The 19,481-nt window shown below is 45.5% G+C and overlaps 1 protein-coding gene across 1 annotated transcript; it reads right to left on the bottom strand.

Moving 5' to 3' along the window:
* Positions 1–8,703: 8,703 nt before the first annotated feature.
* Positions 8,704–17,461, bottom strand: KLK13 (kallikrein related peptidase 13). The gene is given in 7 exon segments (XM_055311206.1): positions 8,704–8,898; positions 8,901–8,907; positions 10,478–10,614; positions 11,728–11,996; positions 12,194–12,383; positions 16,787–16,873; positions 17,383–17,461. Coding segments are annotated over 6 exon segments (834 nt in total). The 5' UTR covers positions 16,839–16,873; positions 17,383–17,461; the 3' UTR covers positions 8,704–8,719.
* Positions 17,462–19,481: the final 2,020 nt, after the last annotated feature.

Raw genomic sequence — 19,481 nt, 5'->3', positions numbered from 1 at the left:
GTTTGTTTATTTATTTGAGAGAGAGAGAGAGTGTGTGTGTGTGCACGTAGGGGTGCAGAAACACAAGCCAGGGAAGGGAGAGGGACAAAAGCCTGCCCAGTGCATGACCTTAAGACTCTGAGATCATGACTTGAGCAGAAATTTGCTTTTAATACTACCAGGATTGGTGCTACTGAGGCAACTCTTGAAGGAAAATGGAGTCTGGCAGCCAGGAGAACTAACAGCAGGAGCGTGATTAGAGGGTTGGAACTTTCAACCCCATCCCTGGGCTGGGGAGAGGCACACAGATAGGTCTGGGCACAGACATGCTACCTGAGGCCACTTGATGGAAGCCCCCAACCCCACACCTCTGTTCCTCAATGCCAACTATGGAAGCTTCTGACTTGGGTCATTTAAGTCTACAACAGATACAACAGATCAAGGGATCCCTGGGTGGCTGGGTGGCTCAGCGGTTCAGTGCCTGCCTTCGGCCCAGGGCGTGATCCTAGAGTCCCAGGATCGAGTCCCACATCAGGCTCCCTGCATGGAGCCTGCTTCTGCTTCTCTCTGTCTCTGTCTCTCTGTCTCTCTCTCTCTCTCCTCTCGTGAATAAATAAATAAAATCTTAAAAAATATATATACAACAAATCTGTACAGCAGATACAGATCTCAGCAAATGCAGTGCCAAGCAGCACTGCTCAAAATGCATGTTTGCCTGCAGGCAGCAGGGCCAGTGAACAGAACAGCATGATGAGAAAGACGACCACGTGGTGATGGTTATCTAGACTCCCATTCACAGTAACAATTGTGGTCACCCCACAGAGGCAGGAGGGACCCTTTTGTGTGTGTGTGTGTGGCGTGTCAGTCTTGACACGTGGGCCAACTTTCAGATACAGGAATCTATCCTGTTTCTCTGGGGTGGCCACAACATTAACCTTCCTTATCTCTCCTCCTAATCTGGGCCACCCCCACCCCTACCCTCCCACAACCTCTCTGCTTCTCTTATCATTGAACCCATTGGGATAGAAGCTTGGGTTTATATGCCCATTGCCACTGTGATACTGTGACTTATGATAAGAAGTATGTTTTGGCAGCCCGGGTGGCTCAGCGGTTTAGCGCCACCTTCAGCCCAGGGCCTGATCCTGGAGACCCAGGATCGAGTCCCACGTTGGGCTCCTGGCATGGAGCCTGCTTCTCCCTCTGCCTGTGTCTCTGCCTCTCTCTCTCTCTCTCTCTCTCTCTCTCTCTCTCTCTCTGTGTGTCTCATGAATAAATAAATAAAATCTTTTTTAAAAAAGTATGTTTTTGGTCTTAATTCCATTCTTGGAACAGAGCTCCTAAAACTCCTGGAATTTCCTAAGAAAGCAATCAAGGTGTGTTTTGTCATGTGAATGAGTGATTTTCTTGGAAATCATCTAAGAATGGGAGGGGAAAGTCACTAGAGGTGGAATCAATCACATTGACTCATTGTCAATGGACAATGAGTTAATCAGTTAAGCCACAGCACCCAAAAGGATGGGGGCTCAGAGTTTTCAGGTTGGTGAGTGAGTGTGGAGAGCATGGTGCACCCAGACAGGGCAGGGCAAGGAAGCTCTGTACCCCTTCCCACATATCTTGCCCTATGCATCTCTTCCACCTGGCTGTTCCTTTTACAATAAACCAGTAATCAAATAAGTAAAATATTTCTTTGAGTTCTGTGAGCCACTCTGACAAATTAATCAAACCCAAGGAGACAGTTGTGGAACCCTCAAATCTTTTTTTTTTTTTTTGAATCCTCAGATCTATATAGCACTTGGCCAGAAGCAGAGGTCAACACTTGAACTTGAGATTGTCATCAGAAGAGGGGGGCAGCCTTGCAGGATGGAGCCCTTAACCTGCTCAATCTGACACTACTTCCAGGTAGACAGTGTAGTTAACCTGAATTGTGGGAGAATTGCCTGATGGTGTTGGGGAACCCCACCCCCACACATTGGGACTGGGTGCGGAGACCAATATCTCTATTAGGCTAGGAAGTCCAGCCTAGTCCCTCATAAAAGGTCTCCCAGAAGGGGAAGTGGCTGAGCTTGGCATGGACCCTTCAGACTAGAGGGGAGACTAGCCTAAGTCTATGACCTGGCATCTCACCACCCGGGGCCTTGGGAGGGTAAAAAGAAAGGCTTGATGTGCCAGGCCAATGCTGGAAAGCATGGACATCCCTTTGACATCCCTTCTGAATACTTTAGGTATCTAAGCCAGTCTTTTCCAAGCCTCTCCCTCACAACCACCAGCTTTCCAAATCCCTGCAGCACGAGATCCCATTGTTATTAAAATCGCCCTGAGCAAAAACAGGAAGAAGAGGGCAAGTGGCTGCAAAATCCCTGGAGAGGGAGGGAGGGTGGAGGGATGCCTGGGAAGCCTGGCCACCTGGCTGGCCTGCCTGAATTAAGGTGTTGTTGGCACCAGAATCTCCAACTCAGGTATGTCATTATTTTTTGTTCCACAGGAAGGGTTTGGGCAGCCACCTCCCATTCTCCCAAATCCCCAGCTGTCGCCCAAGGCTGGCCTCTCTGGCTCTGGGGCCTTAGAGACAAATCGTCATAACAATTTTGTCAATAAAAGCAATGATAATACTAATGAGAGCAATGCTCAGTAAGGTGCCAGGTGTTCTGAGTGCTTTTCACCTATTAATGCAATTAGCCCTCTCCAAAGCCCTCTCAAGTAGGTGCTATTAAAAAAAGAAAAAGTATTAATGTATTTAGATGGTTCTAAAGCCTCAGGTGGGGAAAGTTGAATTCACTGGTAGTACATTATTATGAGTATACACGTCTCTCTTTTGTTTTCCTTATTCCCTTTGTCTCTCTCTCCCCTTCTGCTCTCGTCCTCACCATTGTGTATCTTTGCTCTTTTCTTTGTTACTGTGTATCCATTGCTATTCTTTTTATTGTATATCTTTACTATTATCTTTGTTACTACGTATCCTTTGTTACCTTCATTAATGTGTACCTTCTGCTATTGTATTTTTTTATTGCCTGGCTTTTTTTTTTTTTTTAAGATTTTAGTTATTTATTCACGAGAGACACAGAAAGAGAGGCAGATATAGGCAGAGGGAGAAGAAGGCACCCGCAGGGAGACTAATGCGGAACTCCATCCCTGGACCCTGGGATCACGTCCTGGGCCCAAGGCAGATGCTCAACCACTGAGGCACCCAGGAGTCCCTATTGCATGGCTTTTTAAAAACTATGATGAGAAAAAAACCCAAAAACTATGATGAGAGCCACATAAATAAAATTTTAAAATTCTTAAAAATTAAAAAGACAAAGTTAAATTCACATAAATAAAATTCACCATCTAAGGTGCATGGTTTAGTAGCCTTTTGTGTAGTTTGAATCTATGTCAGCAGTATTGTGCTACATAGCTTTTCTTGTTTTAAGCTCAGAACTTTGCATCTTTTTCATTTTTAAAGAATGTATTATTATTTTTTAAGATTTTATTTATTTGACACAGAAAGAGAGCACAAGCAGAGGGAGCAGGAGAGGGAGAAGTGAGCTCCCAGCTGAGCAAGGTGGGGGTGGAGGGACGATGACGCTATCCCCGGACCTGGGATCATGACCTGAGCTGAAGGCAGATGCACTGAGCCACCCAGGTGCCCCTAAAAAAGATATTATTTACATAAATCAAAATCCATTCATTTTAAGTGTTCAATTTGATGTTTGGAAACTGGATACTATCAGGTAGCCTCCACTCTAATCAAAACATAAAACAGGGGGTGCCTGGATGGCTCAAATCGTTAAGCATCTGCCTTCAGATCAGGTCATGATCTCCTGGTCCTGAGATCAAGCCTCACGTGGGGCTCCTGGCTCAATGGGGAGCCTGCTTCTCCCTCTGCCTCTCCCCCTGCTCATACTCTCTCTCTCTCTCTGTATCTGTCTCAAATGAATAAATAAAAAAAATCTTAAAAAAAACCAAAACAGTTCCTACCACCTTCCCCAAATGTCCACCCCCCCCCCAAGCTGTCCTTTTGCAAAAGCTCTCCCTCCCTCATCTGGCCCAGGCTACCACTGATCTACATTGAACATCAGATAAATGTTTGACTTCTCTCACTAACATAATGCATTTCAGAATCACCCATGTTTTTACATTTTTCTGTCAATGGTTCATTCCTTTTTATCACTGTGCAGTATCCCACAGTATTGGATACACAACAATTTATCCATTCACCAGTTGTTGGATATCTGGGTTGCTTCCAGTTCCTGGGTTATTCCAAATAATGTTGCTGTAAACATTCATGTACACACCACTGTGTGGGCATATGTTTTCATTTCTCTTAGCCAGACACCTAGGAATGGCATTGCAGAATCATTTGATGTGTATGTTTAACTCTATAAGAAATTGCCCAATGTTGGGCACCTGGGTGGCCTAGTCGATTAAGTGTCTGCCTTGGGCTTAGGTCATGATCTCAGGGTCCTGGGATAGAGCCCCACATTGGGCTCCCTGCTCAGCAGGGAGTCTGCCTCTCCCTCTCCTTCTGTTCCTCCACGGGCTCATGCTCTCTCTCTCAAATAAATAAAATAAAAATCTTAAAAGAATAAAAAGGAATTGCCCAATATTTTCTAAAGTGGCTGTACCACCCTGCATTGCCACCAGGAGCCTAAGCATTCCAATGTCCCACATCTTTGTCAACACTTAATATCGTCAGTCTTTTTATAACTTTTTATAACCGTTGAGGTTGGTAGCACTATATCTTTATGATTCCATTCACGCATGCAACCAGTCTGTTGTTTGTGAGTGCTGCGTAGTACTCCAAGGTGCTCCCCACCTTGTCCTAACTAACACCCACTCCCACCCTTATTAGTGGGTGCTCAGTTTTTCTCTAATTCCCAGCACAAGTAGATGAGTCACAGATACTTCATACTCGCTTCTTTGTGACCTGCATGATCATTGCCCTAGGAAAGACATCAGAGGTGGGAACTACTGGGTCCTAGGTGTGCAGATACTTAATTCAGCCAAGGAGTGTCAAATTACTTTCCGAAACAATTGTACCAGTGTCCATTCACACCAGCTGTGCACTAGAGTATTATCTCTGCTTCCCTGCCAATACATCATAGGCTATTTCACTTTAAAGATTTCTAATCCATCTAATAAACATAAAGGGATTGTTATTTGTATTTGTGTTTCTTAGATGACTAATGAGTCTATACACCTTTCATCTGACTTCCTTGTTTGTTTCCTCCTCTGCAAATTCATTGAATATCCTTGAATATTCTTCTTGTTTATGTGCAGGAATTCCCAGCACATACTAGATACCAACCCCAGGTCAGTATTACACTTTGCAAAATATCTCCACCCATTGATTTATTTATTTTTCTTGTTATGTTTCATTGAACAATAACAAAAAAATCCTTAATTTTGATATAATCAAATTAAACAACTTTGCCTTATGATTAGTAGGTCTATTGGAAGTTTTAAACTCTTTCTTCACCCTGAAGTCACAAAAATTTTCTGTCATTATCTTCCATTAGCTTTATGGTGTGACCCTTAGCTTTTAGGTCTTTAAGCAATTTGGTGTTAAGTATCAGTGTTATACCCATTTGAGTGGCAAGAAAACTGAGGCACAGAGAAGGTGAAGTCACAGGGTTAAATCAATGGCAGAGCTGGAATTCACACCCAGGCCATCTGGCTTCAGAAACTCTGTTCTTAGCTACCACATCATGCTGCTTTCTCACTGATTGAGAAGTTGCTGTGTGAAGACTTTATTTTTTTAAAGATTTTATTTATTCATTCATGAGAGACAGAGAGAGGCAGAGACTTAGGCAGAGGGAGGAGCAGGCTCCCTGTGGGAAGCCTGATACGGAACTCGATCCCAGGACCCCAGGATCATGACCTGAGCCAAAGGCAGACGCTCAATCACTGAGTCACCCAGGTGCCCCTGTGTGCAGACTTTAAGTGCCTGTCTTCCTTCTAACAATCTTGAGCAGTAGATCCTGTTAGTACCAGAAGAGGAAACAGAGAATCCCAAAATATAAATATTCTTCCATCCAAAACCAGATCCTTCAGACTCCACCTGCTGTGCTTTTATTTATATATTTTTAAGTAATCGCTACACCCAATGTGGGGCTTGAACTAATAACCCCAAGATCAAGAGTCTCACACTCCACCAACTGAGACAGCCAGACACCCCTACCTTCTGTGCTTTTAAACACTAAATTAGGGGCACCTGGGTGGCTCAACGGTTGAGCGTCTGCCTTTGCCTCAGGTTGGGATCAATTCCAGCATCAGGCTCCCTGCAGGGAGCCTGCTTCTCCCTCTGCCTTTCTTTCTGTGTCTCTCATGAATAAATAAAATCTTAAAAAAAAAAAAAAACAACACACTAAACTACAGTCTCCCTTGTAGTCCGGGGATGGTGGACTCTGAAAGATGATGGCTCCCTCCTTCAGAGATATTGCTATTATTGTTCTTTGCTCAAGTGGATCCCTCTCACCTTCTAGGTCTTTAGCCAGATGCCATCTCCTCCAAGAAGTCCTTGCTGACTACCTGTGGAAAATAGCTTTCCCTCTAATTCTCTAATACAAAATCCTGTTTAGATCCTTCTTGGTTTACATTTATTATCACATAGAAGTCATCACAATTTGCAGTTATTTAGATACATTGTAAGTTTTCTATAAATCCCCCGAGGGTGGACTTTGTTGCCACTTGTCTAATAAACATTTCGAAACAAAAACTTCTGGCATTTCTCTGCAAATCTGCTCCTCCCAAAATTTCCTCAATTTTAGTAAATGGCAGCTCCATTAGTATATGGTTGCTCAGGCCAAAGCATTGAAGTCATCCTTGGCTGTTTTTTCTCTCACATTCTTCATCTGATGTCAGCCAACACTGTCCAACAATCTCTTCAAGCAGATCCAGAATCTGCCACCTTAATTCCCATGAGAACATCACCTACTCCAAGAACCATCGCCTCCTGCCTGAGCTCTTGAAATGCAGTCACTTCCACGCCAACCTCTTCACCATCTTCCCAATCTTCAGATAGACCAGGCTGGCTCTTGCCTCAGGGCCTTTGCACTTGTATTCTTTGCATGGGGTGTTGCTCCCCAGATGTGCACTTGGCTCTCTCTCTCCATCCTCTCAGTGTTTTTTGTTTATTTGTTTGTTTGTTGTTTTTTAATGTCACCACCTCAGGTCTCTTCCCCAGACCATTCTATTAAAAATAGCAACTCTGGGGACCTGCTGGGTCACGTGTGACTCGATCTCAGGATCATGAGTTTAAGCCTCACATTGGGCATAGAACTTATATAAAAAATAAAATAGCAACTCCACTCACTCCCCTAACTCAATGTTCCTTATCCTTCATATCTGCTTTTTTGCCATGGCTCACATTTCCACCTGCCTGTCTATTTCCTTATTCCTTTTTTTTAAAATCGTGTTTCCTTCAAAGATAAAACTACAAGGGCAGTTTTAACTAATTCACTGTTTATCAGCTGTGCCTGCAACAGTGCTTGGCTTATAAGTGCCAATATTTGTTAAATAAAGTTGTTTTTACCAACACCCAGGAGGGTGCCTGCAATTGGTCAGCGTTGAATAAATGCTGAAAAAGTAAATGTATGCAACACTTCTGGTTTTTTGTTTTGTTTTGTTTTGAGTAAGCTCTATGTCCAGTATGGGGTTTGAACTCAGAACCCTGAGATCAACAGTTACATGTTCTACCAACGGAACCAGCCAGGCCTCCCAAATGCAACACTTTTTGCAAACACTGTAAATTTGAGGGGTTGTTGTTGACATCTCTATTTTATAGAGAATAATAATAATAAGCAAATAATAATAGTGGAAGTACTTGACATTAATCATAACAATGCTATGAGGAAAAATGATGAGCCTCATTTACAGATAAAAAAATAGGCAGTGAGTTCTCTGGCTTGTTAAAAACTGGTACTCAGGAGGCTTGAGCATTTACTGCATTTGAGGTCACTGAACAAAGATGCTTGTGGGGGAGATAAAAGGACAGAATATTTGGCAGATAACAGGGTCTAGGCATGGAGGCCTCTCTGGGTACTGAACTTCAAAACTCTAGTCTAGTGTGCTATTGATCTTTAGTGGGCATGGGGATTCAGAGATGGGGAATACTGGCAAAAGTATTGGGATGTAGGATGGATGTGGGATGTAGGTAGAGATGTGACATTTGGGAGACCCCAAACTATGTGAGAATGAACCTTTATGAGGATTCAGTATTAGCTGTGATGTGATTAATCATTCAGATCTGCCTAGAATATTATTGGGGCAGATTCTGGGCACAAGAGAATATTTTCAGGATGAAATATTACAGGAATCTAGAACCTTCTTGAACACCAAACACAGAAGTGTCTAGAATGTGGGCAATAAATAAATATTTGAAGGGGTGTTGCATACTGTGTAGAGAATTCCATTCATGGGACATAGAATATTGTGGAGATGCCAATGGATGTACTTAAGGGTATTCCACAGACTGAACATTCAGATGGCTATCTGGGACTATGTTGAAATGGTGGGAGCCCTGGAACGTTGTCTGGGTTGGGATATTGAAGGTACCAAGGTGTTTCAGGATATAGTAGCTGGGAGATCATGATATTGGAAGTGACTTAATGCTTTTGGAACACAAAATGAGAGCTGGGATCAGACATACTGAGAACATGGATCACAGGTTCAAGTGGAACTTTGGAAGGGGCAGAGAAGCAATGGGCAAACCTAGTGAGGGCATGGAGGGAGGAAGGAGGCAGGTGAGCCAACCTAGCTTTTATTGTGAGCCCTTTGTCCATTTCTGCTCCTGAGTTTTGTGGTTTCGAATTGTTTCTCGGATCCATAGAACATATTGAGAGACTCGAGTGTAGACGCCAGGCCGGTTGGGCTGCCCACATGGGAAGTCTCCCCAGGAGATGATGCCATGGAGCGTTCCATTACAGATCAGGGGGCCCCGGAGTCACCCTGAGTGGGGGAAGAAAGAGAGGTGAGGTCCTTGGTGGAGCCAAGCAAAAGTATAGGCAGGGACATGCCGGAGAGAATGAAAGATGGAGAGAGACACATGCAGAGGCAGAGACAAAAGAGAGACAGGTACACAGAGAGGGTGAGAGTGTAACAGAAGAGGACAAATCCAGAGGAACAGAGTGACAGCAAGAGCCACAAAGAGAAAGACAGATGGATGCACACCAAGACCAAGAGTAAGTAAGAGACCTCTCTCCATGCTTTTCTCCTCTCCTCAGTCTTAGGAGAGTGATGACACCTTACTTCAACCCCCACTCTTGGTTCTCTGGCACCCCTCCACCCCTCAGCCCTGCTGTGCCTTTATGGTTCCTTGGTGCCATCTCACTATTGAGTAAACTCATCCATACCTGGGTAGGGTATGCAACACATGTACTTCCACTTTGCTTCCCTGGACCAAGGCAGATGTCACTGATCAGTCGAGGCACAGATCATTTACTCATTAATCACTCTTTCCCACTGAACCAAAACTCAATCTCAGAAGCCTCCTCTATTGGACATAGGTTTTGTCTCTTGTGTTTTATGGAGAGTTTTGCCCATTCATTTCCCCTTATTTTGGTAACTACCTCCTGATTTTCTCTTTGGGGGAAAGGCCCCTCCTTTACCCTCAATCCTTGCAGCTTGTCCCTACCCCTCCCTGACCCACACAGCCAGTCCTGTGACAGACTTGGTCCATCAGAGAATCCCACAGCTTTGGTCAGTGCAATGCTTCAGGACCCATGACTTAAGTCAGCCTAGTGAGACTCACACTCAAGATGTTCGTGTAAACAACTGGGAAACTCTTTTTAGCCGAGTTGCTTTGGAGAGTGGGATGTAAGACCAAAGCTGCTGAGGCCATCTTGCTATTGCATGGGAAAAGCTTAATTGAGAATGAAGATAAAAACAAAAGAGAAAAGAGCAGAGCTGAAAAGAGACAGAGCCCTAAACCCATTCTTTATGCACCTGGATCCATTGGTGCCTGAAGCAAGACACCTCTGGACTTTCCAGTTACAAAAGCCAGCGTGTCTTGCTTAAGCTGGTTTGAGTTGGGCTTCTGTCACTTGCAAATGAAAGAATGCCAACCTTTCTGAATCTCAACATTATCAGTCAAATATGAGGCTTAAGATGAATTATATTTTCCAGCCATGGGTACTCTCTTTTTATCTTGACCCTCAATACTACGGGACATGTCATTTCATTTTATTTTTATTTATTTTTATTTTTAAAAAATATTTTACCCATTTATTCATGAGAGACACAGAGAGACATAGGCAGAGGGAGAATCAGGCTCCCTACTGAGAGCCTGATGCAGGACTTGATCCCAGGACCCCGGAGATCGCGACCTGAGCAGAAGGCAGATGCTCAACCACTGAGCCACCCAGGCGCCCTGGGACAGATCATTTTAAAAGATTGCTTCCCCCAAGGCTAGAAGCAAGTCCTTTCCCCCCCCCCAGCATCTGTCCCCACCTCCATCCTGGCTTCCCATCCTGGCTTCCTATCCTGGCCCTTGGCAACCCAACCACTCCATTGTTCTCACCTCACAGGAGTCCTTGCCACCCTCTTTTGTGCCGGCACACAGCATGTTGGGTGTGATCTTCCCCGGGTAGACTTGGCGACACTCTTCATCTGAGCGTAGCTGGATGTTGGCACATTGTAAGGTTTGGGGGTAACTCACTGGGGAGGAGAGAAAGAAGAATCTAAGGATGTCTGTCTGGGACAGGCTATGGGATGGGAATTAAACAGGAGGATCAGTAGAAAACAGATGGAAAGGGGGATAGGGAAGAGAATGGATATGTATCTGGGAAAAGTGAGGTAGGAGACAGGTGCCAGGAGAAACAGGGAGACGGAAGTGGAGGGAAAGAGGGACAGAATGTGGGGAGACAGTGAGGCAAGAGCTGTAATAAGGAGGGAGATGAGGAGAGGGATGGTTAGAGATGGTGAGAGACAGGACTAGGGAAGGGGGAAAAGAAGGGGAAGAGATGGCATGTCAGGGCGGAAGAAGGAATGAGATGAGAGGAAGCCCAGGCACCCACTAAGGAGATGCAAAGGGCCCTTGCCGCTGTTAAGGCTCAACTCTACATTCATGCACATGTAATTTGTACACAAAAGATATACTTGCATTTCCTTACCCTTAACAAACACATGCCTGCCACTATATCAAATTTATGTTACATATTTATTTAAATATATTTATGTATAATTTCTATACTACATAATTTATATACAGACATATTTAAATAAATACATAAACATAGAATTTGTGATTTAGAAAATCAATCTATATAATCTGCATATTTGTATACAAATGTATAGTGATATACATTTATATAAATGTATTATACATATAATATATAGCATATATTATATTTGGGTTTTATTAATTTATATACTTATATAAAGGTTATATGTTTATGTTATATTTGACCTTTAACATATATATTATATAACTGTATAACTGTACATTTATATAAAGGATATATATAACATAACTTTATACATATTTATAAATTTATGTATTTATAAAGGATATATAACTATATGATCTATGACATATATAACATTTATAGACATTTGTCTAAAGGATATATGTAACATATTTAACTATATATAAATTTTTATGTATTTATATAAAGGATATATACAACACATATATGTGATATGTAACATACACTATATAACTATACATTTATTGTTATTTATATAAAGAAGTCCTCCTCCAACCTTCCCTCCCATTTCTGCCCGTTTTCCCAGCCACTGACCCCTCAGACCATCTGTGAGGGCGCATACCCTGGGGGCTGGTGGTGGTGCCCCAGCCAGACACCCGACAGCAGGTGCCAGCAGGGAGACAGTTGTTGTGGGAGAGGGGCAGGACACGGATGTGGTTCGTGGGCTGGACCGGGGACTGCAGCTCCAGAAGCATGATGTCATGGTCGTGGTTCAGGTGGGTGGGGCTGATCTGGTATTGAGGGTGGGGGATAGAGCGGACTACCTCCCTCACCTGCTCTCCGGCCTCCACTCGCCCCAGGGCATGCTTGCCCAGGTAAACTCTGTACCCGCTGTGGGTGCAGGAAGGGGGTGATTAGAGAGGATGAGCCCATCTCCACCAGCTTCCTTCTCTCCAAGTATCTTCCACACCTCAACTCCAATCCCATCCAACCCCAATCCTAAATCTGACCTCATCCTCAATCCAGTCCCACTCTCCCACCACCCTAGTCCATTCTCATCCCTACCCTCATCCCTGACCCCTACATACTCCTTCAGACAGTGTGCTGCAGTGAGGACCCATTTGGGGTGGACCAGGACTCCCCCACAGAACAGCCGCCCTTGCACTAGCAGGGCTGCCTGCCAGGGCTGAGAGTGGGGGCGACAGGTGTAGCCACCCGGGAGAAACCCGCTGGTCCCATTGGTGCCGTTGAGAATCTTGGGATACTCCTGAGAGATGCCTGGTGAAGAAGAGAAAATGTTAGGGAATTGGGGTTGGGCGGGGGGACATGGATAGAGGCCCTGGGCTTGGGGAAGGAGTCAGAATTTTGCTCTGGGTGATCAGGAACTGATGATTCATTCGTTGTCCTCTAGGAGTTGCCACCTTCCATGTAATGGAGATGAGTCAGGGCAAAGAGGTGATGATGTCCTTTTCCGTATAAGTGCTAATTCCACTGGGGGTTCACAGAGTTCATAGAACAAGGTAAGTAGAAGCCTGACTTTCTCCTCATCTGCATTTTCTCACCTCACCATGAGGATGGATTTCAGGAGATGGGAATGAGACTGACATATACATCTACCTAGGCAGTAAATACATATCTGTCCATCTATCTATCCATCCATCCTTTCAATATGTATTTACTGGGGCCTCTATGGCTTTAAATATAACCTAGAGCCTAACTACTCTCAAATTCAAAGTTTGCAGGACTCTGTATCATCTGACTCTTGTGAGCCACTTTGGCCCCATCTCCCACCCTTCCCCTTCACACACTCTGTTCTAGATACATGCAACCATTCTCCAGACACACCAGACCCTTTGTATTTGCTGCACCTCTTTCTGGACAGTTCTTTCTCTAGATCTATTCCGTTCAATATGGTAGCCACTAGCTACATGTGGATATATAAATTTAAATTAATTAAAATGAGAAAAATTCAGTTCTTCAACCACACCAGTTACATTTGAAATTTTCAAGAGCTCCATGTGGCCAGTGGTTATCATATTGGACAGGGCAGGCACAGGACATCAGGTATATGAAATATTCTACTTGATGGCACTCAGAATCTACAGGTTATGTGCCTATGTTCTTCTTGACTCTGAGAGCTCAGCTCAAACATCACCTCCTCAGAAGCCATTCCAGGGACGCCTGAGTAGCTCAGTGGTTAAGCATCTGCTTTCGGCTCAGGGCATGATCCTGGAAGACTGTATTTATAATAGCCCCAAATTTCATACCTGTTACTTCTTAACAGATTTTTATTTTGTTAAATAATCTCTACATCCAATCCGCATTGCTCGAACTTATGACCCCAAGATCAAGAGTCACGTGCTTTACCAACTGAGCCACCCAGGCACCCCATCATACCAGTTACTTTTAAAAAGTCACCAGCCCCTTGTTTGTCTGAAAATGTGATTGGACAAGCAAGGATCACCAGATGCATGAAGAAAACTAGTAGCCTGAAAGAGAAGTATTAAGGGCAATAGGCAGAATTACAGTGAACTAACCCCAGAGGAAACAGAACTATTCAGAAGGCCAAATGAACACATAAGGAAATTAGTACACAGTGGGATGCTGGGGTGGCTCAGTGGTCGAACATCTGCCTTCAGCTCAGGGTGTGATCCTGGGGTCCTGGATCGAGTCCCACATGGGGCTCCCTGCAGGGAGCCTGCTTCTCCCTCTGCCTGTGTCTCTACCTCTCTCTTTCTCTGTGTCTCCCATGAATAAATAAATAAAATCTTAAAAAAAAAAAAAAATAAGCCATTCCAGATTCCTGGCCACCTGGTCTAATACAACCCATCCCAGGCCCCCAATCACTTCCTATTACATTCCCCCAGTTGATTTTCATCAGAGCCATGATCACTACTCATTTCTCTTTATATTTCTTTACATTTATGTGGCCTTTTTTAAAAATCCCCCTAATTTGATTATAAGCTCCAACAACAGGTACCTTTAACCACTTTATTCAGACCTGTATCCCCAAGACTGAGCACAGTGTCTGGCACGTAGTAGGTTTTCAATCAATAAGTGTTGTATGTGCCAGGCACTATGGCTGGCATCGGAGACACAGTGGCCAGCAATGAGAGAGAAAGTCCACTTAAATGTGCCACTTTCTGGCTGGGTGATCCTATACCAATCACTAGCCTTAGCTTTCTCAGCTGTAAGGTAGGAAAACATCTCTCATTAGGCACAGCACCTGGCATAATGTAAGGTAAGGCCTCCGTCCGTAGTGGGGACTGTTATAAATTATTAGCTACAACAGGAGGTCCTCCGCTCTATAGCCAGCAGGTTCTTCTTCTCCCTGGGCCAGCTTCTGCACCTGTATAAACCACAGGAGCAGCTGAGTGGTTCTCAAAATTGGGGACAGGAGTCATTGGTGGGCACAAGGTCATCTTAGGTGGTACAGAGATGAGGCATCAAATTGCAGCCTTGGAAACAATCACTGCTACTTCTCTGCCAGTCCTAATATTGTTGAGGAGAAAGTCTTGTGATGGGGCTAATAGGCTTTTAACATCTCTCTAGGGATCCCCGGGTGGCGCAGCGGTTTAGCGCCTGCCTTTGGCCCAGGGCGCGATCCTGGAGACCCGGGATCGAATCCCACGTCGGGCTCCCAGTGTATGGAGCCTGCTTCTCCCTCTGCCTGTGTCTCTGCCTCTCTCTCTCTCACTGTGTGCACGTCGGGCTCCCAGTGTATGGAGCCTGCTTCTCCCTCTGCCTGTGTCTCTGCCTCTCTCTCTCTCACTGTGTGCCTATCATAAATAAAAAAAAATAAAAAAAAAATAACATCTCTCTAATCCTCGCTGAGCTCACTTTTTAAAGCCAGGAAGCAGAAGCCTTTAGCCAGCAACCTAAAATTTATTAAGTTGAACCATCTACAATCACTGTTTTGAGGGAGGTCAAAAAGGGTTCACTACTAGCAATGGCAGATGGTTCAACCCAATAAACACATTGTTTTTATTACCTGGTTCAGAATGGTTTTTTTCCTCTTACCTTTTATTTATAGCAAAGGATGCTTTTTCCTATTTAGGACAATGATATAAACTTTACTTTTAATATACTGTAAGTTATGGGGAGCCCGGGTGGCTCAGCGGTTTAGTGCTGCCTTCAGCCCAGGGTGTGATCCTGGAGGCCCGGGATCGAGACCCGTGTCAGGCTCCCTGCGTACAGCCTGCTTCTCCCTCTGCCTGTGTCTCTGCCTCTCTCTCTGTCTGTGTCCCATGAATAAATAAATAATAAATAAATAAATAAATAAATAAATAAATATATATATAATATATATATACTATATATACTATAAGTTAAAAAAAAAGAGTTGGGTCTAAGCAGACAATTAAATCTAAAATAATGAAGATGGTTACCATAAACTAACATCCAGGATGCTGGGGGACAGGGCAGACAATATGGATCATGATCCTAACTCAGGCACCACCATTGTCATTGGGGCAGGACCTGCTGTCTCAGAGTCCCAGGTTTTTAGCAGTGAAACTGGAGTAATTATAGTGCTCCTACCTCATAAGGCTGTCGAGGGCTCCACAAGACGATGCATGTGGAGCTCCTAGCCCAGGGCGTGGGACATGGGCACCGAGTCCTGGGAGTGGCGCCAAAGGAGAGAAACCACCCCACCTTCAGGCCAAGGGTGGTGCCTGGTGCCAGGTGCCCGAGGACTCCTCCCTCCTTCAGGTCTCAGCTCAGGGGTCTAGTCCTTTGGGAATGCATTCCAGATCAGGAGTTGCCACTACAACTCTAGGCTCCTGGGTTGGCACCTTGAAGCCATCACCTCCTGTCACAGTCATGACTAATTATTAACTAATTATTTGGGTAATTGTTTGAATAATGTCTGCATCCTTCCCCGCTAGGCTCTGGGTATTAAGAGCAGGAACTGTGTCTGTTGTACAGCACCCAGCACAATGCCCCGTGCTCAACAGCTGTCAGTTAAATGGATGGTTGGATGGACCCCGGGACATAAGGGTGGATGGATGATGATGCCTGAATGGGGTTTCCAGAGAAGTTGGCTGCAAAAAGGCGCTTAAACATGAAAAGGAATCTTTGGGACTGACTCACGGTGGAACCAGGTTTGGGGTCACCCCAAGGATTGAAGGAAGAACAAACTAAAAGGTTCTGGAAGGCGCTGAGAATGAAGAGAGAGTACTTCACATAAAGTGATAACGACTAATTTGCCGGCCCCTTCTATCTGCCGTGCACTTGCTTATTTTCATATTCATACCTTTTGTAGTAGGGACTTTTGTGTTCTGATTTTACAGATGAAAAAAACAGAGAAGCTAAGTTATCTGCTCAAAGTGGTAGTGTCAAAATTTGAATCTCTCTCTCTCTCTCTCTCTCTCTCTGACCTTGAATGGGAAGGGAGCTGCTGCAGAGGCAGGGGCTGCGGGTTTGGGGGGGTGCTTCTCAGTGCAGAGGTGGGCAATCAGGGAAGGGCCTGGGGTCGGTGGGAGAGTGGGCTCACCGCATCACCCCATCGGAGAAACCAGGTCACGCAGGGACAAGCAGGAAGCTCTCAGGGCTGTCCCCGCGGGACCTGGCCCCGTGTGGGCGGTGGGCGGAGCTCGAAGCTCCCACGCCCCCTCCTCCTGGCCTGACCCTCCTACCATTGTTCGGGTGACCACCCCGCCTCCACCCACGCGCATTCTTACCGCTTGACAAGGCCGCCGTCAGGAAGGCGATCGCAGCGGCCAGGGGCCACATGGCGGCTCCGGGGTGGGGAGCAGGGCGGGCTGGGCCTGGGAGGTTGGTGTGGAGGGATGGTGTTAAGGGCTGGCTGGACCCCCCATCACTGACCGCCCCTCCTCATCACCTCTGCTCCTGTACTTTCCAGTCTCGAATCTCCTCTCCTTCACTAAGAACCTTGACCCTGGAATCGGCACCACCTCTCCCTAATTTCCATCCTCGGTGGGGAGCCCCAGTGAGGAGGGAGGAGGGGCTGGGGCCGCGTGCACCCGCGTCCACCCGCGCCCTCCAGGGAGCCGGGCCCTCAGGAACTGTCTCCCGCCGCTCCGCCCCCTTGCTACCCTCTCAGGGTGGTCCCGGGCACCTGGCCTCAAACAGCTTATCTTTCAGTATGGTTCACCCTCTGCAGCTCTGCAGATTTCTATCTCTATAACTGAACCTCTGGCTTCCCTCTCCATCTCCCTGACTCAGCTGTTCTTCTTTTCCTTTCCCTCCTCACCTTTCCTTCCTGTCCCCACTCCTCCCCTCTGACGCTCCCGCCCCTGCCCCAGGCGGACCCTACCTCGGTGAGAGGCCAGGGTGCTGAGCTTCGCCGCCAGCTGCTTCCAACTTCAGCCCGGACCCATGGCTTTTAACCCCTGAATTCCCTCCCCCAGCGCCCTCAGCATTTCCCTGTTGCTGGCCTCCCCCTCTCCACCCCCAATGGCTCAGCAGGCGCCTGCCAGGCACCCCCTAGTCTGGGCATGGCCCTTCCGCTTGGGGCGGAGCTTCCAGGACAAGCTGGGACCCAGATCTGGCCCCACCCAGGCCTCAGTTGAACCCACTGTGAACCTTGGGGCCTCAGGACCCACCTAGAGGGAAGGGGAAAGCTATTTCCTTCCTCAAACCCACCTGAAATCCTCATAACTCTTCCTTAGGTCAACCCATTTTTCATCCCACTTTCTAACCTCTCCAACCCCTGTGCGTGTTCTTACACCCATCGGCTCCCAGATGGCCATTTGCCATCCTATTTCTATCTCCCTAATTCCAAACGTACTCCTTGTGGTCAGCCTATCCCCCAAACCCAATCCCATTAACAGCCTTATCTCAAATTTGTCCAAACATCAAACCCAACACATCCAAATTCCAGTTCCCAACTTCATCTCCAGCACCAACTCCATCTCCAACCCTTCTGAAAAACACAGGGATGCCTAAATTTACTCCACCATTTCCCTTCCCCTATCCTCAGAACCATCAGGTGCAAGAAGGTAATCTTCAGATAGGCAGATAGAAAGTCAATTGGACTTGGACTTGGATGAGGCCTGGGAAAGCAATATTGTGGGTAAATGGCCTTTTAGGAACAAGGCCAGTTGGGGTGAGGGAGTCCATGGGGATGTAGGTGGAGAGGGAGAAGCAGGAATCGGAAAGCTCTGGGGGCCAGGATGATGGGGAAGAGGAAGGAGGAAGAGGTGGTGTTTGGGGAATGAGTAGGTACCTCCTGAACTGTGACTGGGTGGGGCCATGAATTAATCCTAGGGGGTGGAGGGGGAAGGATTAAGGATTAAGGAGGGCAGAGGTGGGGTCAGAATTTGGAAGATAGCCAGGGATGGGGATCAGATGAAGTTTGGAGAGAGAGCAGTGGTGTCATAATAAGGATAAAGGATTAAGATGGGCAGAATGAGGATTCATATCAATATTAGTGTGGTCTATGTTGGAGAAGTTTAAGTTTGGACATAGGCATCAAATCTAGTGTCAAAAGGTAAGTCTTTTTTTTTTTAAGACAAGTTTTTAAAAAGGATCTAACCATGACTCTCCTACATATATGAAATACATATATGTCAAAGATTTTATTTTGATTTATTAATAAATGATGGAGTTAGTAAGATATTACAAAGAACCACACAGGTAGAGGCAACAAGGAATTCTGAAATGAATTTATAAATAGATACAAAACTGGGGACACCTGGGTGGCTCAGTGGTTGAGCATCAGCTTTTGGCTCAGGGTGTGATCCCAGGGTCCTAGGATTGAGTCCCTCATCAGGCTCCCCGCAGGGAGCCTGCTTCTCCCTCTGCCTGTGTCTCTGCCTCTCTCTGTGTCTCTCATGAAAAAAATAAATAAAATCTTTTTTAAAAAATAGATACAAAATTGGTTTATTCTACATGAGTAGGGGGAAGGAAATTAATTGTACTTCCACCTGACAAAACTCATTTGCACAGTTACGGACAAGAATGATTTGCATTGTTATCAGCTGTCTATGATTTATGGAGTTGTACAGTAGCTCAAAGACAATAATAGAAGCAGAAACCCCATAAAATCCAATAACCCATTTAGTTTTCCATCAGAGACATCTATTGTGTCCATCTCAAAGTCTTTCACATTTTTTCCCTACATTAGGAACAAAAGTTTCTGGACAGGATGGGTTTGATGACAGCATTAGGATGCAAGTGAGTTTGGGGAGGAGAATAGACATAGGGTGAGGATAGGGTGAGGAGTTGGTTTTGAGGATAGGATAGAGTTCTAGATGGGAAGTATCCGGGGATAAGAATGTTGATGGAGTCCTACTGGGTTGGGGTTGGAGCCAAGACTGAGGATTTGGATGGGAGGTGTTGAAATATAGCTGAGCTGGTGTTGTGGGTTGATAGTAATAATGAGGACTTGATGTGAGGTTGAGTGTCTGTGTT

Source organism: Nyctereutes procyonoides, unplaced genomic scaffold, assembly GCF_905146905.1.
Source record: "Nyctereutes procyonoides isolate TBG_1078 unplaced genomic scaffold, NYPRO_anot_genome, whole genome shotgun sequence".
Classification (NCBI taxonomy): domain Eukaryota; kingdom Metazoa; phylum Chordata; class Mammalia; order Carnivora; family Canidae; genus Nyctereutes; species Nyctereutes procyonoides.
This window is presented reverse-complemented; position numbering and strand designations above follow the sequence as displayed.